Genomic DNA, 27683 nt, shown 5'->3' with positions numbered 1-27683 from the left:
ATCCTTTTGTAGATGTCTAGTGGACTAATTTGTATTTATAAATATTTATAAACACCAATGGTTTTTTGTAAAAAATATGACTACAATTTGTTTTAGTGATTAAATAAATGTAGAAAGTTTCTTCTTTTACAATGACAATAAAAATAAATGCAAGGTTTAAAACTTATAAGTTATAACATTTATTGTGCGACAATTGATAAATAATGGTGTTCAAAAATACGAAAGTTTGATACCCACGGTAATAGATCTTGATTTCCTGTAACAAATACCCTAATGAGAATAACTACTGCAAGAACAAATTTTTTATTAAATCTGGGTTGTGATGTTATATCGCTTTATATGTAGTATAATAAAATCAAATTTTCTAGCGCTCATTACGACCGAATGTCGTTAGTTCCTATTGAAAAGTGTGATGTTCCTCAGTACACAGTACAGACTACAGAGTGATCAACAAGAAAGCAAATCAAGAGTGCTCTTAGCTTAATCATACACATACAGGTGTCTCCGAGTTGCGAAAAGCTCCATAACTTGTTTGTTATTAAATATATCGACTTTTTCTTTTTTCTAGATGATAGCTACGCTTCTAGACTACGTCCACTGATAGAATACATTTTTTTAAATATCCTTAGATAACAAAATCCCCAAACCCATTGGTTGTTATGAAACCCACGCGAAAAATAAATTATATGACATTTGCAATTTGAAATTGTCAGTTCCGTCAAGTGGTTTAAGCATTTAGATTTATGATTTTTCATCTTTAGATGGCGCTTTTTTTACCAGAATTCCGAATTGTGCAGGGGTCCCTTCGAAAATTCGTACCTTCCAAATAGTTGCACATAAATTAATAATTGACGCTGTTTGATTCCTGAATGTTTGCCGTATCTGTTAAGTGTTTACACAATAACGTGCTCAGTTGCATATGCCTACTGCGATTTTTTAAATATAACAAACTAAAAATGTGCTATCTTAAAATCACTAAAAATCACTAAAATAATTAAATGTTTAATTGTTAAACACTGTTTTGTTGGTTGATTCATCTTTATGGAGTGACCATATTGTGTGATTATCTTTTGTTAGGCCTACTAGATTTTTGTATTGTCTTTTTAACGGAATAATTGCACCAAATTTAGCGATTTTAGGATAGCACCTTAAATTTTCAGATTAAAGTATACAAACCTTATATTGTTCAAAAGCTTGTCAAAAAAGCTTTCGACCAGTGCAATAATAAATACGGGGTGTCATTTGAAAAAAATGAGTTTTTGACATTTTTAGTTCGTTATGTTTAAAAAATCGCAGTAGGCATATGCGACTGAGCAGGTTGTTGAGTAAACACTCAGCAGATGCGGCAAACATTCAGAAATCAAACAGCGTCAATCATTTTAATTTATGTGCAACGATTTGGGAGGTACGAATTTTCGAAGGGCCATTAATCAAAAACGATGGCAGATAAGTAAAAACGACATGTATAAATTTGATTCATAATTTAGCATAGAATTCAAAAATAAAATCAAACTGGATAGGTTCCGTTTAAAAAAACATAACTCTAGTGTTTTTATAATATTGAGACACAGTGTATATACACCGCAATATTTTCCGAATGTGCAGTAAAAGCGTAGCTATCATCTAGAAAAAAGTGAAAGTTGATATCTTTAATAACAAACAAGTTATGGAGCTTTTTCGCAACTCTGGGACACCTGTATGTATACTTGCTATACACAGTCGTCTTATTGGTTGCCTCGAAAAATCTAATAGTTATTAATTAATTAATTAATTATTAATAATTAATGCTTTAACTTTAATGGTAAAACTCATTTTACCAGTAGGTAAGTAACTTATTCTGAGATAATTCCAACGCCTAAAATTCATGAGTTATGTTTTATGTATTATAAAGTAGCGTTTGATACCACAAATTGTCTACGCCCATGCATTGAAGGCTTATTTGTTATACGATCCGTGACTGATAATTTGCAACGCCTGCTCTGTTTTCTTTTTGATCAGTTGATCACTTTGTATAATACCTAGACTTTATTTGAAAATTTTAAACACTGGTCCTTTGATTCCTAAATTTAAAGTTTTGTTTCCTGAGATAAAAGAAATCAGTCATTAAAAAACAATTATTTTTTATTAATGATTCACTAATGTTATATCCTTTTAATTAACAAAAAGGCTAGAAGCCCTGTATGCTTTTTGCTAAATAATACAACATCGTTTATATCTTATGTTTAATTCAAGTTTGATATTAAACCCACAAGTTTACGATAAAAATCTTGATTAAATTAGATTAAAGTTTGAAGCGCGGCTTTGTTAGTGATAATGCATTAATGTGTTAATACGAAATTCCGTCTAAAACGGCCATTTACTTAAACAACTTAATTATTGCTAATCTTAAAGTACACAGCAAAGAACTTTATCACTATGAGCTAACTTGTTGATGTTTCCTAACCTCGCTAATTATAATCTGCAGCTCTAAAGCAGTGTTTTTTTCACGAGTCGAGGACGACGAACCGTCGCAAACAAATCTCAGAACGAAAGGATAATGTTTTTATAGAAACGTACCTACATTACCAAGATTTATGTTTTCCTTTTTAACCATAACACAATCAGTTCCAGACGGCATGGATGAAAGTATTTTGTAAAGGTGTCTCTTGTGGATTACATCTTCTTCCAAACCGCGAGTTGTATTGATTCAAGACTGGAATCAAATGTAAACACTGGTTATAAGAAATATGTGGTAGATTAGTTCTGACAAGTTTCAAAGAGGCGGATCGCTTAGTGGAGAAAGCAGAGATTAAGGGCAGATCGAACAATAAATAAACACAAACATCTTTCTTAAAAGGATTCGCAAACAAGATTTCTGATCACTTCATTTTTAATGGACGTTATGAAATAAAACGAAACTAGTACCGAGCGATCATTTAAAAAATAAATCGAGTTTGCTTTGGAGCCTATGCTATAGCATGGGTTGCCATAGGTAACACGCCGACTCGATTTATTTTTTAATTGATCGCACCGTATTTACATAATTACTAGAAATTATAAAAACGACATATGCGGTTTGCAATCGATCATTGACAAATGTAGGATTTGCGGAACTGAAGGGGAAACAATTGAACACATCATTTCTTCTTGCACCGTTTTGGCTCAAAGCGAATATAAGAAACGTCATGATATATTCGCTAAAATTATACACATGAATTTAGCTGTTAAATTCAATTTATTGAAGAATACACAACCACATTATAGTTGTAAACCAGAAAGTTGTTTGGAAAATGACAATTACTAATTATTTTTTGATCGCACAGTTTTAACTGACATTCAAATTAAGCATAACAGACCAGACATTATTATTTTAAATAAACAACAAAAGCAAGCATATCTTTTAGATATAGCTGTTCCAAATTCACACAATATAACACATATATAACACAAACACACACATATAACACAAAAATTAATAAATATGTATTTAGAGATCTCCGTTGCTATGAGAAATCTTTGGTGTTTAGAAAAAATTTCGATTTTACCACTTATAATTTCAGCAACGGGAATAGTACCTTAATCTCTTTTAAAAAATTTAAAAATTCTGGATTTAGGGGACACATTGGTAGTTGAAATTCAAAAAGGTATATTATTATACCTACTCATGTCATATCGTGAGGAACTCAAAATGTGGAGGCGAGACGCCGGTAATTATGTTGATTAGCACTGCACTATTACTTGATAGTGTATGTACTCCGGCGAAATTGCCGTGCCGCCGGGTGGTGGTGGGAAATAAAAATTACATAACAAAAAACTAATAGTATATTATTCAACGAGCCGGTAATGATGAAAATCAAACAAGTTAAATCTGTGATTGCTTCATCCTCAGTTTTCAATGCCTCGTAAATGTCTTCCAAATCGTTTTTTAATCGCTTAGTGAGAACGTCATTTGCCATCTTTATCGCCATCTACCCCGTTTTATAGTTTGTTCGACAGGAAGGAGAAAATTGTAGATGGGATATTATGCTTCGTAACGTTCATTTCTGTTTAAGCACAGTCAACTTATCCAATTAGATTTCAAAGAATAATAAACGTATTCCCATTGCAGGAATTCAACGTAGCAAAAGAACAACACATTATCCAGCCTCCCCAAAACGCCTCAGCCCAAGCATTAACAGCAGAATTAATGAAAATGCCGTTGGAATTATGTTCGGCTCCTCAAAACTCTCATTCGCTGCAACATCAGTCAAAATCGTATCCCGGAGGACAGCCCCTTTTGTGCAGAACACCGAGTGTTTCATCGCAGAGTAGTTTAGACAGTAGTGCATCAAGACAGGTGAGACAATTTAAACGCATAAGATTTTGCCTGGTAGAGTTTTTATTAAGAGAGAAAAATAATGTAGCATGTTACACGAGTAAATCATATTTCCTTACAGGGTCATAGAGGATCATCACCCCAAATCCGCACCTTTGCTCCTGACGGCAAAACCCCAGTTCACCAAGAAGCCATCCACACTTCCAGCTACCCCCTGCGAAATTCGAGCCGTTCCCCGTCCCCTTTGCGAGCCGCATCTCTCGACATCCGCTGTTCTTCTCCTGGAACCTCCACAATAAGTGGCGAAGAAATGCGAACACCATCCCCATCCCAATCCAGTTTAGCCTCTCTAACAGGAGGATCGGTCAGCTCTTGCAACTCTCCCATTCCGGCATCTCCAAGAACAGTCGGCCTAGGACGGTGTCTGTCGCCGCTTTTAATACCGTCAACGAGAGCGCATACACCAGAAGTGAATCTATCTGCACCTCCGGCGAGTCCTCTGGGGGCAATTCAGCCTGATTTGTACATGAGAAAAGACGGACCGCTGTTTATAGGAAGCAGTCCAAAATCAGGGCCTAGTCTGGGGAGACTGCATTTTCGATTGAAATATGATTTTGACAGGAGCGACTTGATTGTACACTTAATCGAAGGTAAAAATACATATTTTTTTGGCTTTTATAAAAATATTATAAAATAAAACAAAAGTGCTGGAAACTACGTCTCTAGTTCACTGTTAAATAATTTCTGGTGTTCTAGCCCATGACTTAGCCGGAAGCGACCAAGGAGGCTTCAACGACCCCTACGTGAGACTAGCACTTTGTCCTGAAGTCGATTCGCGTAAACGTCAGACGACAATCCGTCGCAACGATCCGAATCCGTTTTTTGATCAGCACTTCAAATTTCCAATATCTCATGAAGATCTTCAATCAAAATCCCTCATCCTTCAAGTGTTTGATTACGACCGGTTCTCCCGAAACGACGTTATCGGTGAAGTAAGAATGAGCATGGACGAGTTCGACGTTACTTCTAACATCGAAGTGTGGGGAGAAATCACCAAGAATAAGAAACCGCCCGAAGAGCTGCAGGAAGTGCTCGTTTCGCTCAGTTATTTACCTTCGGCTGAAAGATTGACGGTCGTGTTGTTAAAGGCACGAAATTTGTTCTTGCCGCAAGAGAAAGACAGTGTAGGTGAGGAGCTCGAAATAAATCATATTTCTGTAATATTCCGACCAAGTTTTCTCACTCGGCTCTTTATAAATAAAACACATCTCCCCCTCGGTTTGTTTTGTACACATCATTAAATATCAGTCTTTCTTTCAAATATTTACTTTTCAGATCCGTTCGTTAAAGTGTATCTTCTCGTTAACGGCAAGCGGATAAAGAAGAAGAAAACTGCCGCAAGAAAAGGTAGCTGCAATCCGGTATGGAACGAAGCTCTAACATTCAGCTTGTCGGCCTCCAATATCGCTAATGCTGCCATCGAGGTAAATTCAGACTGAACACTTCACTGTTATTTATTCCCCCTAACAATTTAGGCAATCGATTATCCGTGTTCTTTGACGCCCCTTCGTGATTAATCTATTTTTAAGTTAATTGAAACTTTTTGATAGTTAATTTATTATTACAAGGTAAATTTTCACTGCTATACAGAAAATTGCCGACGTCACTCGCACAAATTTGATTTTTCCTTGACACAAAAGATGTGTCTTTTCACGACGTCCCACGCCGTCACTGAAAAAAAAATATTGAAAATCCAGTTTATTTCAATCTCAAACATACAACGAATTTATTTATTTTTTTGTTAATTGCCCATCAGAACTGTGCCCAACTAATAATAGTTATTTTCGATATACAGGCTGTTTGATGAAAAACGCCTCAACCCATAACTTTTTTATTTATTACCCGATTTCAATGCGCTATGAAGCAGCCATAAAATATATTTTTTTGGCGCTATTTTCAATAGTACACATGTAGTTTTTTTAGACTCAGTCTGGTAAGGTTTTTTTTCTGAATCTAATGATGTATTAAAAGGTATCATGTGGTCCACAGCTAAGTGAAAAAAAAAAACAATTTTTAGTTGTGGTTCAGCTTGTTATAAAATTTTCAAGTAAGCCGTGAACAACAATTGGAATACAAATAGCAACAAATGTCAAGTGTCAGTTTGAAAATTTTCACCTGCAATCTTGAGGTGTTTTATTATTATTTTCTTGGAAAACATGAATTATTAAAAATAAAATTTTATTTTATTATTATCTATATATTAATACGTGAACGAAAACCTTTGTACCCCTTTTTAAGCAAATTGCGCGCACGGAGGAGTGTGAGATTTGGCATTGTTAAAGTTTATGTGGAGAAGGAGTGCAGAAAGATAAAATTTATGTATAATATACAGGACGTCCCCAAAAAAACAGACAAATCTATAGCTCTATTATTTATTGGAGGATTTTAATTATCTATACACCAAATTAAATGGTTGTGAATAAGCTACAAAATGGCGTACTAAATTCACATAAAACCCAAAATGCTTCAAGGTTAAACTGTCAAAATATTTTTTTTAAATACGGACACATACTTTTTTTTAGTAATTCTGATAGAGATTTTTATTCTGAAAATAACAATGTATGATACGTGTAATTTCATTTAAGAAAAAAAAATAACACTATATTTTGAAACAAATGACGAGCACCAAGCGAGAAGCTATCAAAATTCATTGCATTACAATGTAATAAATTAACCAAATTAAGTCAGTTGGAAAAACAAATGACAAATATGTAATAACATTTGGGATTGCACGTACAGAGCGCAGTTTAAGCATCGACGATAGTAGCATTTTTTAACTTTTTTTTTAATTTTGGGTAGGTAAGTGTACACTCGTGATACACTGTTCTTTTTAGAATACTAATCTCTATCAGACTGTTAAAAAAATGATGTGTTCGCATTTGAAAAAAAAAAATTTTGACAGTTTAGCCCTGAAACCCTTGGACTTATATGTGAATCTATTAGTGCTTTTTGTAGCCTATTTAGAGCCATTTAATTTGGTGTATAAATAATTAAAATCCTCCGATAAATAAGGGAATTATGGACTCATCATCTTTTTCGGGGACACCTGTGTGTTACAAATATCAAAACATTCATTGTTTACGTTCATACACTGTAAAAAAATAGCGGAGTGAATTTGGATCGAATGCGGAGTGGATGATTTGTGTAATTGATTTAATCCCTCCCGCAGTGAAATCCACTCCAAGAGGTATTTAGATTATTCAAAAAAAAAACTCTTTGGAGTGAAATACAAAATTCTTTGACTATTAGTGGTTTGCCACCACATAAGTTAGTATTGAAAGTTAATTGCACGTTTTACTGATCAGAAACTTAAATACAAAGGAAGCATTAGACTATGGAACAAGAATTCGCATCAAGTTTATGCATCGCAATGCTATTGATTGCGAAGTTTTAACTAGAACCGAACGCAATAAGAGAATTTTGATTCCACGTATAAATTTAACATATTCAGGTAGGTACTATTTTACCATTTAATTTTCAAAGATGTCAATTTCCAATTATAGCTGCATTTGCGATGACAATAAATAAGTCTCAAAAACAAACATTCTAAAAAATTGCAATTTTATTGAGGCAGCCAGTTTTCAATTGTACCTCGCAGCAAGTAGAGTTCGATCATTCAATGGTTTGAAATTTTATATTTCCGAATATAACGGCCAAAGGCATTTAGCAAAGGATGAAATTTTATTTTAAGTTCAACAAGACATTTTATTTCTTTAACCGCCCGGTTTTTTGTTTGAATAAAAAATATAGCTATAAAAAATACGAAACACGTGTTCTTTCATTTTTAATTTTGTGTATTAATTTTTTATTTCAATTTTATATAATTTGAAAAAGATAGGCAAATTAACTGTGTAGCCTTGGCGAAACCTGGCCAGTATAGCAATAAAAAACCTAAGGAAATGTCAAAAAACGCGTTATTGTTTTTTAAATATGGCATAGCCAAACTATACCTCATTTTTCCTATCGTTCGTATTTTTCAAATAACTTGAAAATTAGTGCATAGTGACGTATTTGTAAACGTCGCAGATGACGTAATAGAACAAAATTCAAAAAAATTATATGCGATAATTATAGAGGTATACTCTTTGATAAAAAAAAACCTCAGTAACGTTCAAACTTAAAGATTTAATGAAAAAGGTCGAATTTCGACCGCTGGGCGACCTCTAGTTATTATTATTTTTCTATTAAATTTTTGTTTTTGACTAATTACGATTTTTATTACACTCAAATATAAAATAATAGTCAAATGACTGCTATCCTGCATGACTGGCAATATTGTTATTTTATACTTAAATAAAAAAAGTTTTAAAAAGCAGATGAAAATTTCTAAGCTGACGTTTGGATGACATTTACCGCACTTTGTATTCCGATTGTTTTTCACGGGACTCTTAAAAATTTCATAATAAGCTGAACCACAAAAAAAAAATATTTTTTTTTTCAGTGAACTATGGACCAAATGATAACTTTCAATACATCATTAGATTCAGAAAAAAAACCTTACCAGACTGAGCCTAAAAAAACTACATGTGCCCATTTAAAAAAAAAGTTGACTATCGTTAGCTATTGAAGATAACACCAAAAAAATATATTTTATGGCTGTTTTGTAGCGCATGAAAACCATATCTTTGGTTTTTTTTGTTCATTTACATCGGGTAATAAATAAAAAAGTTATATGTTGAGGCGTTTTTTATCAAACAGCCTGTATAGAAAAGTTTCATAAATTAGCGAGTTCTTCCAGTGGTTAAAATTAGCCCACGTATTTCAGATACACCCTGTATACCTAAATTGACATGTCAAAGGTAATCTCAAAATTTACAATTAGTTAATAGTGTTTGCGGAACGTCATTTTTCGTTATACATACTTACATTTGATTTTATGTTATAAATATTCGGCCTGTTTTGCATCACTCGGCTGACGCTTCGTGGTTCAAATTTCGGCCTCATACCTGAAAAGTGATCTGACAGCGCACTTATATCGAAAATAACTATTATTAGTTAATATTTATCACTACATTATGTAGGTATACTTACTATATGGTAGTACATACAACGTTTCTAAAGAAATCTGCCCAAAGACGCTGAGCTAGAGCTCGGTTATAAATACGAATACAATTTATTATTTTATTAAAATCTTATTTAACTGTACTTAATACCCCAGCAATATTATGTGTACCATTGGTTAAAACATTCGTTAGAGCTTTTTATTCAACACAAAACACATTTTAATAAATACAATCAAAGACAAAAGTTAACGCATGCAGTTGTCATAACGAAGCATGTCCAGCCTAGGAATGAATACAAGCCCGCCAAAACATTTTGCGAGTACTAACATAACTTGTTTCAAATGTAATTTATTAGTTTTAGTACTTTTTGTTACATTTTGCTACGTGACTTAATTTAAAAAATTCAATTCTAGCCGTAGAAATACATACTACACAACCTGTTGATCTATCTCCAATAAAATGTTGTTAAAACTTCTTAGCGGCAATTTTTAAATACCACACAATGCAGCTAAAATTCCTCTTTAATTCGTTCGTGCCCTTCTCGGTAATTATTTTTTCTAGTTTTTGGACAGGTAATAATTACTTCACTCTTGTCTACATTCCGTATATCAGCTGTTGCATCATGTACTTTCGCCTCTTCATCGCTTTTGGTCGATTAAGTTTACAGCTTTTCCTAAGGTAGACACTTCTGAAACTCCCACGGAAAGATGTTCTGTTTTCTCAAAAAACATTGACAGTCAGTCTTCTGCAAATTTATCTCTTGTTCATGATGTTGATGTACTATTCATACGTAAAGACAAAAGAGACATGTATACCTACCTACGGTTCGTTTTATACCGTGCGATCAAGAATTATTTAGATCAAAGAAAGCATTGGATTTTGAAACGTATTTCCAAATCTAGACTTTCAGATGCTCAGGATCCATGGAAGTACGAGTATTTTTGGTTGCATACCTGTTTCAATTTAAATTTGAAAAATTTTATTGAAACTCGACCAAATAGGCAACCGCCCAACAGCACTGTACGTCCATTCTCCGTAATTGAAAACACCATTCCGATTCAATGATGAATCTTTTATGTTCTGAAGTAAAAGCCATTTTTGAAAAATTTGTTTCATAGTGACAGTTGTTTGACGTTTATTAGGTGAGTTAGAAGAGATATCTGACACTGTCAAAGTCATAGCCGCCCCTTATCTAATTAATTGTTGATCACACGGTATAAAAACAGCAATCCTCATAATACAATATTATTCAGGTAAGATGACGAGCCTGACCAGGTAAAAATGCAACCCAAAAGAGCAATCTCGATCCCTATTACATTATCCGGCATTACCATAATGCACATAAAACATAGACAGCTTTTAACGTCAGCCTAATGAATGTCAAGTTCTGACAGAAAAATACCTCTCTCAACAAAGTATGATTTAATAACAATAATAAGCAATTAAAATGACAAAAGTAATGGGTAAGTAGGATCATATCGGTTCTATCATCGTTCGAAAACCTTTTTAAATACTAAAATATGAACGAAAAATGCAATAACAGATATGTACAGTGGCGGCCATTAATTTGAAAACACCAAGATTTTTCTGTTGTAAATTGTTTGTCATTTTGACAATGTTATTGACATATCAATTTCGGCTGCGACAGTCTGTTGAATGCGCTCAACGATGACATGGGTGACATGAGTTCATGACATAACGCTTACACTATCAAATATTAGAAATATCCAGTAAACTAGATTAGGTCGGTGTTTCCAAATTAATGGCCGCCGGTGTATACCTTTCAAATTAATACATAGAATAGGTCCCTATTTGGATTCCTGACTTAATTTTTACATACCAAGACACTATGAACGCTTTGTAAAGTGTATTTTGGGTTGCATTTTTACCTGGTCAAGCTCGTTATCTTGCGTGAATAATCTTGTATATCCTGAACTTGGAGGCAAAAACTGAAACAAATTAGGTCGGGTGTTTTTTTTTTAATTTCACCTCATGGTAGGCGTTGAAGAGTCGATTGTGAACATACTATACGGGTTACGGATCAGACGGATCAGCTGTTTAAATCTTACGTTTTTACACGAGTGGTGAGTTTACAATCGACTCTTCAACGCCTACTACGATGTGAAATTTAAAAAAAACACCCTCTATTTTGTTGTTAAATGGGTGTTTTGTTATAGGTATTTTCATATTTGATGGCGGAAACAAAAGACTGAGAAATGTCACAAAATTGTATTGTCAGTGTCAAATTTCTCATAAACGCCGTAAAAAGGAATGTTAAGGTAAATTTAAATTTTCGCTAAATACTGGGTGTCCCAAAATTCGCGGAACAACTCAATGGAGCTATGTCAACTCATGTTAGAAGATAATGAGAAAATAATTAAAAAATTCTATACCTCTTAGACTTGAAGATATGAGGGCTCAAAAGGTGCAGCTTTGATCTCGTTTACTTTAAATTTTAAAAAAGATTTTGACTATTTGTCTTTTACTAGTCAGTGGCATCATAATTCTGAACGATTGTGATCAGGTTTGCAATTATTTTATTCATTATTTCCAGCATTTCCAAGTAATAATTTTATGTCCGTTTTACTTCAAATAACGTACGGCAACATGGCTTTGATTTTTCTCTCGCATTTCCATGGATACAACAAAAATTAAATACAGGTGTTCTCGAAGTTGACGCGTTCCTTGTAACACGAGGTACTACACATTATTCTTAACAATTTTAGCCTAAATCTTCTTAGTAAAATGTTTGTATTAACGGAGATAATTAATTGTATATTTTGTTTGTGTTCTAAAATTTTAAGTCCGGTCCTGTCCATTTCTCCGCTGTACTAGATTAATAACTAACCTGGTCCAGAATGGTGTCTTTCCGGAAATCGCTTTGCAATACTCTCTGGACGCTGCAGATCCATTTTGATAACGTGATAACATTGTAATAATAAAGCCATTTCGACTAATTAGATGACAACTCTGACAGTAGTTTCTAACAAATCAGCGCAAATTTGAACAGGACCGGTTTCAAAAATTTCAAAAAAATTAAATTATTGATCTTCATTACCGTACCCATTTTACTAAGGTGATTTTGGCTAAAATTCTTTAGAACAACGCAAACTATCACATGTTAAAAGGAACGCCTCAACTTCGAAAACACCCTGTATTTGCAGACTATTGGGATACATGGAATGTTTTTAAATATTTCCACATTTAGTGCAAGAAATAGGTCCACATCTTCTACAAAAAAGAAGATTGATTTGTTTTAACATTTTTACCTGACCTTTTAATGACTACTTAAAAACGTACTGCTAAGTTGTTCCGCGAATTTTGGGGCACCCAGTAGATTGAAAAAAATAAAAACCCGTTCTTTAATTTTTGTCAGTGGTTCAAAAGGAAAAGTTATTCTCATATAAATAATAATATATATAATAACTTTCTTATTGCCAATCTGCTGCATTTCTGTCGAAATCACGAACGTCTTTAAGAAATTTAACAGTGACAATACAATTTTGTGACATTTCTCAGTTTTTTGTTTCCGCCAACAAATATGAAAATATCTATAGAGTAATTCAGTTTTATTGGCGAAAACAAAAGTCTTTTTGAAAACATAGTCGTCGGAACAGGTGGGAGAAAGTCGGCACAAAAAATCGCACATAATTAATTTTTTCTAATCATATTTAAGAATTTGCACATTTTTGATACGTTTTTGATTGAGAAAATTGTTCAGTCTTCAATTGTGGAGAAAATTCTTTCTCTTTCTCCACGGATACAGTTGGTTGCAAAAAAAAACGGGAAGTGTCAGAATAAAATTGACACATTTTTACATAGTGTGAAACCTTCTTACGAGAGATAGGTTAGAATTATGGTCAAAATTCAATGACATTTAAAAAAATTATTTGATAGGTATTATTGTCATGTAGACAATTAATTGACAAATGGTCAAAACCAAATTTACATTAGGAAAATTTATATTTCCCTTTTTTTGCAACAAAATGTACTGACCAATGAGATGACATGATTTGACATTTCTCAACGGGTAGTACATTAATTAATATTGATATCTGTGTCATTGCAACTGTGTTTGCTCTGTCTGTGCAAAATACATATCAAGAAATGATGGAAGTTATGATTATTTTGATTAGAAAAAGTATGGTATTAAATTCGTGAGAAATGGCCATTCCCACTTGAACGAATTAATCCACTCGTCTTCGGCTCGTGCTGCAAATTTCATTCTCACTCGTTGAAGAATATACTATTGCAATGTAATTCTATATGTACTATTGCGGGCATAAAAAGTGGGACATCAAATTTTTGTCAGTTTTGAAAAATTCGATATATAGTCGACTCAAATTGCAAAAAACCACTTGTCATTTGCAGCAGCATTTTTTTAATATTTTGGAATCAAATAAAGGCACAAAGGGACCTGAAAATCATAGTTTGGACTGAATATTTCCCATATAAGTAGGTACAGTTTTAAAGTAATTTCAAACGACTAATGCCATAAATTTGCTGTTGCAAATCCAAATTGGTTTTTTGCAACAAGTCAAGCTTTATTGTCATTTGCCTTTGATTATTGTCATAGAAATTTGACACTATTCTAACTGACAGTTTAAAAAAATTTTTTTTTCACTACTAGTCTCAGAAGGCATCATTATTGACTCTCGAACCGACCCCAGAAGTAGAATTTCTCTCCCTAGGTTAATAATATAATAATGAACAGCCGTCACCTAGCAACGAAAGATTTTCTTTGATTTTATTGGTTAACGTAGACAGACGATTTTCAATTTTCATAGCAACCGTTGAAAAATGAGAACTCGGATCGTCGCATCGGACAAACAAATTTAATTAATAATTATTATTAGAAAGGGTTTTAATGGATCTAGTAGTGAAAAAAATAGTATATAGACCACGCTAGAGAAGACAATTTTAAGCCTCGCTTATAATTTAAACTACCTCGGCTTAAAAAAATGTCTTCTCTACCTTGGTGTATAATATACTATTATTTTTTAGTAACACGATATTGTTTCTTTTCGTCATAGATACAGATTGTGAAAAACAGCTCATATCTCCCTTGGGATTTGTCAAATTTTTTCGCCCTCCAGTGTTGCCATACTTATGTTCCGCTTTTTTGCGAATCGATTGAAACTGTATTACAAGAACTTAATAGAGAACCCAGCATTTTTTATTAAAAATAGCAATTGAAAAAAAAAAGACAAATCAAAATGTAAACATCTGGTGGAGGCTTTAGTCGTTGAATGAGTTTCACGAACGTTTGCTTTAGTTTAACAAGCAGAAAACGGATAAGTTCTCCAAAATGGAATCACTTTTTTTAAAGACATCTAGACTTTAACCTCCTCCATTATTTCATCTTCAGAATTATCTTCATCATTAGATTCCGAATCATCTTCTAATGTTTAGCCCACGAATAATTTCGTTCAGATCTCTTTTAAAAAATGGTTCCACTTTTCTGATTTTCCTTTTTTTGTTGTTCTAGTATCCTCCACCTCGTTTAAAATGTGTCTAGCCCTTCAATACTCGACAAACACAACTTTTGGCATTATGCACTTGTAGTAAACCCTTTAAATTATTACTTTGTGTTGTCTAATTTAAAATAAATTGAAAAAATGTCAAAATGACATTTATTGATAACTTTATTTACTTTTTGTTTTAGAATCATCTTGCAACATAGCATTTCAAATTTAGTTACAAAAGATTTACAACCAAAATGAAATGAAATATAACTACTACTTTCCTCAGTACTGCCAATTTAACAAAATTAAAGCGTGGCAACCTATCGTTTTTTTAAAGATGGAATAGATTATAATTGTCATAACACTCATAGTCATAACAAACTACTATTGCTCAGGCAACTTGAAACACGTGTAACTTGATTAAAAACATATCCTGTGTACGATCTTCTATCATCTATACTTGCACCCCAGTCTGCATCGGCATAACCTACAAGTTCTTGTCCAGACTTGTTGAACATTAAGCCCAGGTTTTCGGTGTTCTTCAGATACCGCAGTACTCGTTTCGCAGCTCTCCAGTGTTGTTCCCCAAAGTTGGTGTTGAATTGGCTGAGCATGTTCACGGCGTGTGCGCTTTCTGGTCGAGTTGAAACAGCTAAGTACATCAGAGAACCGACGAGGCTCTGATATGGTAACTTTTCGACTGCTTTCTTCTCATCTTCGGTTTTCGGGCACATTTCTTTCGACAGTTTTTCATTCGGGTTAATCGGGGTTGTTACACCTTTACAATTTTCCATGTTGAAACGACTTAAGGTTTAAAAAAACGTAATTGAAATCAATACCAGGTTTTTGAGTAAAACCTTTCGCCACGAGTCTGGTTTGCGACGATCGACTGATCCGTCCTTCTTCAGTTTTCTTCGTAGAACCCACTTCGATTCGACGGTTTTCTTTTCCTGGGGACGATCTACAATTATCCAAATTTTGCCTTTTCAGAACACATATGTGAAGACGCACCTGAGTCTAAACACCACCGTTTCTCGTGTTCAACGTGAAGTTTCATAACGGGTTGATTCTGTGGGTTTCGTTTTTGGACCTTTGGGTTGAAGAATTTCGATCTGCAATCCTTGGCCATGTGGCCAATTTTTCCACATGTGTGACAAGCGAATTTGAAACGTTCAGTTTTAGAATGTTCCGATTTCTTGGGCTGATTTGATCAACCAGGATTTTTATTAATGAACATGGCATCTGGAACGTTTTCTTTTGAATTTTGTTTTCGAGCTTCATACTCTTCCAGGAGTTTTATCTTCAGTGCTTCTAATTGTGGTAATTTCTCTTGGGTTTCTATGGCAATTCGAAAAGGTTCGTACTCGTCGGGAATGCTGTAGAGCAGAAGGATGACAAGAAGGTCATTGATTATACAAAGTTCCATCTCTTCGAGTTTGTCCACAACGTCGAAGAAGTTCCGGATGTGATCCCTCATATCCTCACCGTCTTTCATTTTCAACAAAATCAATGTTTTCAGGAGCATCGCTTTTCGAGTGGATCCCTGAGACGCTGTGTAATTTGGTCCATATATCTTTTGACGTAGGACAATTCTTGATCTGTTTAAGTTCTGATGGGCAGATTGTTAAAATTAAATCTGACCTGGCTTTCGCATCGTTTGATTCCCACGTGGTTACGGCTTCTGGTGGTTCTTTTGGTTTCGAAATTGTTCCGTTCACGTATTTCCAAGAATCATTCTTAATGAGCAAAGCTTCGATTTGGATTTTCCATGTACTTACTGAAATTGTCTTTTCGAAGAGGTTCGATTTTCACGCTTGTGTAGCTCATTTTTCGTTTTTGTAGTACTCACAAATAACTTCAAATTACTTTTCTTGTTGCGGAATACGTACAATTTCTTATTTATCAGCGCAGTGGAAGCGTGCTGGGACCATAACCTGTAGAGTCTATGCAGTGTTTGAAACGTATTTGTATATTCTAAACAGATTTTAATTCTAGCTTTGTAATTGAATACAACTTTTCTATACAGGTGTTTTCGAAGTTGAGGCGTTCCTTTTAATATGTGATACTATACTGGGCCACGTCAGTTATTAATCTAGTACAGCGGAGAAATAGACAGGACCGGACTCAAAATTTTATAAAACCATAAATACATACAATCAATTATCTCCGTCAATACAAACATTTTACTAACAAGATTCAGGCTAAAATTCTTAAGAATAATGTATAATACTTCGTGTTACAACGACGCCTCAACTTCGAAAACACTCTATATAATTGTCATAACAAACAATAAAAGATTATATGGCCCTTTAAAAGTATTTGACCGGAGATAAACGTCCCTTTTGTCGCAATTGCAGTAGGCGGTCAGCCCAACCATAAATCATGCTACAAGCAATTCTCTGTTGTGAATTCCAGAGCCGACCTCAAAACAAATGCGTACCGACGAAATTATATTTATTTATTAAATATACAATACTATTACAAATCATCTTTACTGTTTTCAAGACTCAAAGTACTAAAGGGAATTTCGTTACAATAACAAAATTTACAATAAACATCAAAAACATGTAGTATCACAAATTTTTAATCCCTGCCCTGAACGAAGGAAAAGGGATGCAGCTGCACGAGCCGAGACAACCATCTTAACGCCAATATTGGTTTCCATTATTGGGATAATTTTAGTGCTGCCATATAATCTTATACCTTAAGCGTTACTTTACTATTGCTAAGGTAACTTGAAACACGTGTAACTTGATGGGAGTTTGCATATTTCTAACAAAAACACTTCAAACCTGAGTGAGCATATAAGTTTTATAGGTACCATCTACCCATTTATGGACAATGGGCAACTTTCATTTTTCAAATGGTAACATATAATTGTTTTTATTGATTCTGTTGAGAGTTTTTTTTATGAATGTAATGGCATAAAAAAACAAAATTTCCGGATTTTGCAAATGCGCGCGCAACCGCCTACCAGGAAAAAATATACATACTATAGTAATCAACTTTATTAAAAATGTAATGAATTATTGAAGTTAAGATTTTAATTTCTACATTTAGTAAAAGTTTACAATAAAATTCTCATTGTGTAAACAATAAATAAAAAACAAACTTTGATTATTTGTTTTCTAAATTATTAAAGTGAAACAAATTTGTTGCAGATTTGCATAATGGACCAAGCCAACGATTTAATAGGAAGCAACCCTCTCATAGGCTGCTGTTTAATCGGCCCCAAAGAAACAGGCCCCGAAAGGGATCACTGGTTAGACATGACTCAAAGTCCGCGAAAAGCGATCGCATGTTGGCACACGATGAGGTAAATCACCCACAAAGTTATGCTCAATTCATCAATTGGTCATAAATGATATACAGAACAAAAAGAAAAAAGTAAGGAATAAAAAGGAAAGTAGGAGGAGATGAGTCTACGTGTCTATATTTTAATGTTATTCTATGTTAAACGTGCCCATATAATTAAATGTTTCTAAATTATTATGTTAAATATTGTTATTTGTGAGAGCTTTTTTCAAGTGTCGAAACTCGTTCATTTACCCAAACACGTCAAGTGTGAGTAATGTTAATTGATTGAATTTTAAATGGGATGGCCTCGTTATCACAATAATGAAAACTAAATTATACAAAGAAAACTTATGAATTAAATGTGTCCTTTTGAATGTTTTTACAAGACAATCATTTTATTTAACAACTCAATTTTTTAACTGTCATATATTTAAGAATACATAATAATAGATGAGGGAAAAGCTGTCTAAAAGGATATTTATATTTGATATTGTTATTCTTTTAACACTAAGTCTAGTAATCATTGCACTTTGTATAAAAATGTGAATTAAAAAAAAAACGCTTAAATTGACATCAGGGATGTTAAATTTAACTATTATAAAGGTCTTATGACGTCCCTCTCATACTTATGATAAATGTTGCTATCTTATATTGACAAACTTATTAGGATATGAATTATATCAAAAAAATATATCGCAATCTATTTATATCTGTATATTGAACTGTTTTTAAATACTAAAATTTATTTTAAAAAAACGTGTACCTACTTACTAACTTAATATCAGTATATCACGAAATATGAGTACCTAAATGTTATGTGTTATTCATTTAACTTGATCCCCCTTTTATTTGTAATAAGTATTGTGAACAGTGTACCTAAAACGATTGTTGCAATAAATATCAGTGACTATTTCTTGTAGCATTTTTATTCAAATAAATATAAATCCAACAACATAACAAAAATATATCTAAAATCCAAAAGCGGAACTTAGATTTGTAACAGGAAATTTGTTTTTCTCTACATCGACAAAGTTTTTGGAACCTTTACTTTTCACTCTCAATTTGATCTCAGGACTGGCGGTGTTTTCTGGCCACACAGTTGTAATCTGTACTGTGCTACCTTTTCCAATAAATCCGCTTTCGTGTGCAGCTGCCAACTGATTAACAACTCGTCTTTCTACTTCGTACTTAATAGATCTGGCTCCGTAGTGAACGTCGTAACCGTCCGCCAAAGCAGATTCTACACTTCTGTCCCAATTTAAATCAATTTTGTGCTTTTCTTTTGCCTGGAAATCAACAATGAATCATTTTGAATCTTCTTTCGCCTGAAACTGTCGCTGCACGTAACGTTGTAATTGTTATACAAATTAAAAAAAAAAAAAAACATAGAATTCGAGTGGGTAGTGAACCTTCAATGAGTAAGCACCGTCAACATCTTTAGGGACACCAACACCACCACCTCAAAATTGTTGAAAGAACTGATTTATTATGATTGGGAGACAGTCTGAACATCGTTTTTTGGAATTCCAATGAGTTAAAACAAGCACTTTGCAAGAAAATCTGTAATTATCATCTCTACAAAAACTTTAGTCACAAAGGCGGCACCGCAATTTACACCAAATGTACGTAATCGGTGATTCGCATTGGGAAGAAAAACAAATGAATCAAGTGACCGAAAACTTGTGTAGAATACAAAAGCACCGCTTACAAGGTATCCAGGAACTCAGAAGAAAAAAGAAGGAAACAATACTCCCTTATTCAACGGATCGAGAATACGATAAACTGGGAAACAGACAAATACGAGAATAAATTGGAAGATTGAACGAGATAAAGTTAGTAGTACCTATATGAAATGTTGAGCACATGAAAAACTTTTAAAAAGCATTGAAAAGGGGCTGAAATCCTATACCAAAGGGATTGGGCAATTAAAATTAAAGTATAAAAAGGCTTAAAATTTGTTCTCATTTTTAGAACTAGGGGAAATTGGACACTGCAAAGAATTCTATAAAAATCACCACAAAACCCTGAAAAAATCTTATAAAAAATCCATCATTTTCAATCATCTGACCTTAAAAAAAATATAGACCACCCAAAAAAATTTTACAAACATTCCCCCATCTGGAAATGTTAAAATTTTATTCGATTTTGCCAGATTTTCAATACTTTTTAACAAAATTATCGTCAAATCAAATACCACTTTTAATATCTACTAATAAAATAACACATTAGGGGGCGTATTCTGTAATTTTTAAAGGGGTGTTAAAATTTTAGGGCCCTTTAAAATTTAAAATTTAAAGTCCTGATTGTTCATTGCTATGACAACTTAATTTAATTGCCTTTAAAATTTAGCGGAGCAGTTACAGAATACGCCCCTAGGTATACTGTTATCTAAATTTCAGAGAGAGAAAGGTTTCCCTTCCTGGAAATTTTCATATTTTACCCAATTTCGCCTTCGGATCTGAGCTTTCACCAGATTGTCTGGCGAACTCTCTTCAAAAGAGTCCACAGTCGAAGACGAAGCTTCATGACTTAACTTCGTCAAAGAATGATGAAACCAAATAATTTTAATACATTCCCTGTTTTGTTCAGAGGTCGCCAAATGTGCAACGGTTTACGGTTTCATATACAGTGAGTTTTTTTTAAGACTGGCCATAGGGTTTTACATGCTAATTTTTCAACCCCCTGTTAACTTTTGTTCCGATAAAAATATTTAAACCATTTTTGGAACAAAGTTGGAAGATTTTTTAAACTATCGGATAGATTACAATTTAATATCCCAAACTGTCGAAAAAGTTGTGAAAAAAATATTTTTTAGGGCGCCTCTTATGGTCTGTAAATATTAACTTGATATTTAAATGTATAAAAAAAAATAGGAGCTAGGAGGTATTAATTATGTAGTGCTTTATTGAAAATGTTCGAAAAACCCACAGCTGTTTTCTCAATAAATACAAATTTCTATTATTTTATTAACAACTAAAAATGTTACTTTTTAATTAATAAGATCAATGAGAATTAAGTGATTCGTTAAAAAAAAACAATTCGAATCTATGAATCCAAAGACTGAAAAGCGATGCGGTACGGCATGCAGTACCAACTAGGGAACCGCATTGCAATAATCTCGACGTTCTGCGCATCTGGCAAGCAAGCATCGGTGCATTTAACGCAACCCTCGCTGTCGCTCACGCGTATATTTATTTTAATGCGCTCAATTTTACGGGATACTGGGACCATGAATTAATGGACCTTTAAATCTCCAGTAAGGGCTAATGTCATAAAATTTGAAAAATATATGCACATTAGAGAGATATGAATGATGAAACTTGTTTACAAAAAAAAGTATAAATGAACTGTTTTAAATTGTGTTCTTTTCAAATAAATTTCTGGGTCGGCACTGCCGTATCTGCCGCCCCTGACCAGCCGCCACTGCTGATACACTTTACTAATCATTCTTCTCTGATTGGCTATCTTAAAATTGCTGTAATTTAAAAACTAAATGGTTTAAGAAAAAAAATCTTGAAAATCCTATATCAGATGGAAGAACAGAATTTGTGGTTTACAGCTGACGCGCGAGTTCTGGGACAACCGATATAACTTTTTTTTTTTTTAGCCTTTCCCCTTTCACCACTTGGCCTATCAGGTACCTTTACGGTCGCCTTGTTTTTCTCATTTTTCCTGTGGTGCGGCGGGGCTCCGGGGTACGTTCCCCGGCTACCCACGCCCACCCTCTCTCTTCTCCCTTTTCTGGACGACACAACACGAATACAACAACACACAACATCCATGGGAGGCCCATCCGGCCTGGGATTCGAACCCTGCTGACTTCGCGGTGGTGTCGGAAGAGTGTCGCTCTTCCTTCCACCACCCGTTACCGTCAGCCCCTGATAGACATACACACACATCCATGGCCCGGCGGAGGTTCCTTCCTTCGAAAAAATCCTCCCCCTTCGGTGGGATTCGAACCCACTAGCGCCCCATGACCGCGACCTCGGAGCACTGTCTCCGACAGCCATGCGGCCACCGAGCTGCCTTATATAACTTATTATTATGTATCTTAACCGTCCACCACCCGGCGGCACGGCAATTTTTCCGGAGTACATACTCGTACACTATTACGGATAATACTATCAAGTAATAGTGCAGTGCTTATCAACATAATTACCGGCGTCTCGCCTCCACATTTTGACTTTTTTGTGTTTTATGTTCTGTGTCAATGTTAAGGAATTTCCTCACGATCTGACATGAGTATAATAATATACCTTTTTGAATTTCAACTACCAATGTGCTCTCTAAGTCCAAAATTTTTAAATTTTTAAAAAGAGATTGCGGTACTATTCCCGCTGCTGTTAATATTATGTCAATATTATGTTAGGACGTTTACATTTGTATAGATATCTTTTCTCATCACAAAACAAACAACATTTTCGAAATTCGATGTGTTGCGACAATTTTTTGGCGCATGTACGGTTGGCTTCAAAAAAAAACGGGAACTGTCAGAAAAAGTTCTGTCAAATTTTATTAAATTTTTATAGTTTGAAACGGCCTTTTAGAATTTAGGTTAAAAAACTGCACTTATGTGTCAGAAATACTACTGTCAAACAGACACAAGTTGACATAAATTAACAAATTAAATTTCCAATTCACATTAGGTCAAATTTCATTTCCCGTTTTTTTTTGAAGCCAACTGTATTACATCCGAGGCGGCAAGTATTCCATTCCTGTCGAGAGAATAATAGTTTACCGAGAGGTTTGATCTCGAGGTGAACTAGTTCTCGAGACACAGGAATGGACTTTCGCCGAGGTTTGTATACTATTTTATTCACAAGCAATCATTTAATAAAACAAGCAACATTATAATAATAAAAAATAAATAAAAACCAACCTCCGTAATATTACCGTTTATTTTGGCAAAATATTAAAAGTTAGTAGGCGCGCACGATTGAGATTGTATTAAATTTTAGTTCACAAAAGTCAAACCAAATTGACATTTGCTCACAATTTTTAACAAACAAAATGTGCGATAGTGAAATAGAGTGTACCCTCCCCAGAATGATATTTACGACTGTTTTACAATGGAGCATTTTCGATTACGTCAAAGAATGACCTTGACGACCAAAATTTATTGCTCACGACTGCACATGTGTGTGGAGTGTGGGTTGCATGTCTAAATTGTCACGATGCACATGACGTTGTCACACATTTGATAGCATGACAGTTAGTTGCTGACAGCAACCCCCGAAAACAACCCCAAATGTCAGAATCATGAGAATAATAGGATTTTTCGGTCTACGCCCACGCCGCTATAGACACTCTGACTATCTAGCAGGTCGTGTGCGTGACAGAATTTCTGTCACAAAAATTTTGAATGTCAGTCATAATGACAATAAAGCTTAGGCTACACACTTTTATTCGAATTGACAGTAAAATAACTGACGAAATTCCGTGATCGTAACTGTACAAAGCACCGAGATCAAATAAAAGTCCCAATTAACAAAAAACGAAAGGGCTTGAAATTGAAATTGCACTAAATGGTTATCAAACCTGTCCTTACATATGAAACCAAAGCATGGGAAAACAGGATCATCCTGAATGCACCTTGGTGCGTACGGAATCTCAGACTCAATTTGCAAAGCAGTATCTCAACCATTCAAGAGTAATTCAACAATCGACGAAAAAACAACACGACAGAACGCTCAATTACCCATACAAGCTGATCAGAGCTATTCTGTTGTATTCACACAATGATGTTAACACCTAGATACTATGTACAGGATGCCATTCCTTGCATTATAGATAGATAATTGAAAACACATCTCAGAGTAATACAACTTGTAAGAAATAGGCAAGTATTGACTTACCCTTTGTGCCCAGACTGCCATCTCCCTACCTACTAACTGCAGCAACTCGTTTCTTGAAAACGGCAAAAAATACACTATTTCATTAATTCTCCCCAAAAATTCGTCTCGTTTAAAATGTCTCTTGAGTATGGGCTTAACTACTTCATCTTTAAATTTTCTTGAAACTGTGATGTTATCAGAAATATCTTTATCTAGCAGAAAGAAATTAGTTAGAATTGCTAACAAACTAGAATGGACAATCTACCTGTTTTGTCATTCTTTAATCTGTTCGCTCTCAAAGTTTCAATTTCTTGTCTGAGTTTCAACCCATGTTGAGCAATTTCATCACTTGCTAAATTTGAGGTCATAATGAAGATAGCATCCTTACACTCGATCGTTTTACCGTGACCATCAGTTAGGCGCCCTTCATCAAACAACTGAAGCAGTACTGTGAGGACATCCGGATGAGCTTTATCGACCTCGTCAAATAAAACCACAGCGTTAGGACACTGCTTTAGACGCGACGTTAACTGACCTCCCTCGTCGTGTCCTATGTATCCCGGCGGAGCACCAATCAATTTAGCAACCTGAGAGAATTCATCGTCAGATTTATTTATTAATGACATGAATGAAATTACCTCATGTTTTTCCTGATATTCTGACATATCCAATCTAATGAATGCTTGAGATTTCTCTTTGTGTATGTAAGCAGCCATTTGTTTTGCTAATTCAGTTTTACCAATACCAGATGAACCCAAAAACAAGAATACTAATGGGTGTTCATCATCACCCCAACCATTCTCTTTCCGCCTAATCGCTATCAATTAAAATAAGTGAAAGCCGAGTTAAAAGTGAATCAAAATATTTTACTTGCAGCAACTATTGTAATAGCTCCTTCTTGACCAACTATGTGTTTTTTTAATCTTTCTTCCAATGGAAACCTTCGACGTTCCTCTAATTCTTTCTGCTTTTTAATTTCTTCAAACTGTGAAAGAGTTTTTTTAATGACAATTTGCTAAATTTCTAATACTCAACAATCAAATACCTTTGATGTCTGTTCTTGTAAATAAACTTTTAATTCTCCTTCTTTTGCATACAAGAGGGGAACATGACCTGCCTCATTTTCTACAATTGGATTTGCACCTTTCTTAATTAATAACTTAACTATCTTAAAGTTATTGATCAACACAGCATAATGGAGTGCTGTGAAACCTCTAAATGATACTTTGGTATTTAAACTACTGGAGAATTCTTCTTCCCTCATCATAAGAACTATAAATTGTTGTCATTAAGGTTCAGTTCATATTAATCTAATAATAAGTAAGTGTTACCCTCAATAGGGTGAAGTCCTTTATCTTTGGCTGTTCGTTTGGCGCTTATAAACTCTTCTGTCAAATTTGGATCAGCTCCTGCTTCTAACAACATTTTTACAACTTCATATTGGTTATTTACCGCAGCTACCATTAATGGAGTCCATCCTAACTGGTGCTTCATATTTACATTAACTTTCTCATTAAGAAGGCTAAAATAAATTCTTAAGATAAATTAACCCCATTAACAAAATTACCTTTTCAGTTCATCAAGGATTCCGTACTGAGCAGCACGAAAAAATCGCTTTTCTTTAGCATCTGTGCGTGAATCACATAAAATAGTGGACACTCCAATAATTCCCAACAAAAAAACAGCTCGTTTTTCGTAATCGTAATGCTGTCCATTGTAATTATTCTCGTGGAGCATTTGGCGAACATTAAGGGTCGAACATTGTCTTGGGGTATAATGATAAAACCGTGCAAATCTGGTTCGGTTTTGAAACTTTATACAAAACTGATATAAATTATAAATATTTCTAAATTTCAACATATCTAAAAAAATCACATTTACAATTTGTTGCAATACTGAAATCATGAATATTTTAGGTTAGAATTTTAAACTTAAATGACATTCAGCAACTATTGCCAACATACCTTTCTTGGATCATATCTTACGCAGTGGCGGCCCTGGGGTAGAGCGAGAGGAGCGGCCGCTCTTGGCGCCAGGTGGGAAGGGACGCCAAAATTCGATTTTTGGAAATATTTGTATTTTATTACCAGAAACTGAACTATAATTGATTCGAAGTTGTCGACTAAAGGGCGCTGAAAGACAACCTAGCTCTCCATAATAAAGGGCTAGGGCCGCCGCTGGTCTTACGAGTAACGAACTGAGGTGCGGGTGCAGCTAAATCACAAGTGTGCGCGCAGGCGCCTTTGGCTTTTTCGCCACTTAGAAAAAACTAAAGAATTGGCTCTTAAAATCCCGCCAAGTCGCTAACTCATTAATTACGCTTAAAGTGGCCGCCTTTTATAATTGGCTGGTTGCTTAATTTTTTTCTACGGACTGTTTTTAGGAATAACTATTTCGGTAGGGAATACTCCAGCGAAAACCTGACTTTCGTCACCAGTAAAAGAAAATCCCATAACGTTAACTTTCGTCTCTACTGACGAAAATTACTTGATTAATTTTCATTCAATCCCGTATAATATCCTGACGATTTACAACTACTCAAATTAAATAATATGATCTGGTTGGAACATCTTGTTATTTTTAATTTTTATTCAAGATTAAATTGTTTACTTTTTTTTATTTGCTATATGGTATAATCGAGATCGTTCAAAAAGTATAAATATATCAATTAACATTCAACTGTTCTCTTCGTTTAAATATATTATTTTCGTCGCTCCTTGAACAATATATGTAATTATAATACCACGTAATAATTCCTTCAAATTTAGCGCCGTTGGTATATCATTAAAGCCAAAGGCGCCTGCGCGCACACTTGTGATTTAGCTGCTCCTAACGAACTGCATATTGCAGACACGGTTTGCTATCATCATCGGCAGAAATGCTGACAAAAAATAGCCCCTTAGCTGTTCATTCAAGGGTACTGTATAGGGTATGAGTGTTGATTTCTTTTTCTAATCCAGTAATTATCACCGTGGTGTTTAAATTTTGTTAGAGGCCCTTGGCGCCTTGGCTTGGTTTATTACAATACAATTTGTTTCGAAGTTGTTCTATTCTTTACCTTCGTTCTCCACTGAACCTTTAAAAAGCATTAATTTTAATTTGTAATTTCTTGGCTTATTTACACATATCACCACCTAGAGCTAACAAAAATTACCAAGTTTTTAAATTCTGAATGTTGAGTGTTGATTTGGTAGAGGTCTTTGAATCTCTCATGGGTTTTGACCTTGGAAATATCTGCGCGAAGCAGTGATGTGGGAAATAGAATAGACGGAGTATCACCATATAAAGCGTTGATTCCTATATACAACATTATAAGTAAAGGCAAGTTATGCAGCAATAATAGCAAATCTGTTCTGTATTTGTCTAACATTTATGTGGTAGTTGCGCGGGTTGCAGAGGTATCGTATCTGTTGTTTTTATCTTAACAAAAAGGACCTATTTGTTTGCTTTCATATATTTTAATTATAAAGCTCATACTTTTTGAAGATGACTAGCACGTGTTATGTTAAAAATTGCAAAAAAGAACAATAATCCTTCTATAGATAATGACATTACAAGGATCTGTAATGTTGTTTTTGCTACTTTACCCTCTAACTTATTTTCTCTTATAGATAGCCATATTTTAGATTTTGAATTTTTTTCGGAAAATCATAATTTAATATTAATCAAACAAATAATTTTTAGTTATACCAAAATTAGACTTTATTATTTTATTACTTTAACAAACAAT

At 34.2% G+C, this 27683-nt stretch overlaps 2 protein-coding genes across 8 annotated transcripts in view; one reads left to right on the top strand and one right to left on the bottom strand.

The window, feature by feature from the left end:
• The window catches only part of Sytbeta (Synaptotagmin beta), a 109000-nt gene extending 89967 nt beyond the window's left edge, over window positions 1-19033 (top strand). For 3 of the 4 annotated variants that reach the window (XM_069050201.1, XM_069050202.1, XM_069050204.1), the window contains 5 exons: window positions 4088-4315; window positions 4416-4944; window positions 5051-5572; window positions 5630-5778; window positions 17984-19033. In XM_069050201.1, coding sequence (XP_068906302.1) covers window positions 4088-4315; window positions 4416-4944; window positions 5051-5572; window positions 5630-5778; window positions 17984-18142 — 1587 coding nt within the window. In that variant the 3' untranslated portion in view covers window positions 18143-19033. The remainder of the gene's footprint in view (window positions 1-4087; window positions 4316-4415; window positions 4945-5050; window positions 5573-5629; window positions 5779-17983) is intronic. The other variant, XM_069050203.1, reaches the window with a different exon arrangement.
• Window positions 145-26096, bottom strand: LOC138132621 (mitochondrial disaggregase-like). Of its 4 annotated transcripts, none has more exons than XR_011160132.1 (9): window positions 25521-25903; window positions 25285-25475; window positions 24999-25225; window positions 24824-24938; window positions 24592-24770; window positions 24219-24540; window positions 23975-24165; window positions 2557-2692; window positions 145-256 (listed from the first exon to the last, which is right to left on the bottom strand). XR_011160132.1 is itself a non-coding variant. In XM_069050199.1 (9 exons), exons 2-9 carry the CDS (start codon window positions 25811-25813, stop codon window positions 19088-19090), a joined length of 1836 nt encoding a protein of 611 aa, XP_068906300.1. In that variant the 5' UTR covers window positions 25814-25815; window positions 25918-26096; the 3' UTR covers window positions 19028-19087. The 4 variants fall into 4 exon arrangements, 3 of the variants coding, with proteins under 3 accessions (XP_068906301.1, XP_068906300.1, XP_068906299.1); XM_069050199.1 differs by lacking the exons at window positions 145-256; window positions 2557-2692 and adding exons at window positions 19028-19405; window positions 25918-26096 and having other exon boundaries at window positions 25521-25815; XM_069050200.1 differs by lacking the exon at window positions 145-256 and having other exon boundaries at window positions 2491-2692.
• Window positions 26097-27683: the final 1587 nt, after the last annotated feature.

The sequence above is a fragment of the Tenebrio molitor genome, chromosome 6 (genome assembly GCF_963966145.1).
Source record: "Tenebrio molitor chromosome 6, icTenMoli1.1, whole genome shotgun sequence".
Taxonomy (NCBI): Eukaryota; Metazoa; Arthropoda; class Insecta; order Coleoptera; family Tenebrionidae; genus Tenebrio; species Tenebrio molitor.
This window is presented reverse-complemented; position numbering and strand designations above follow the sequence as displayed.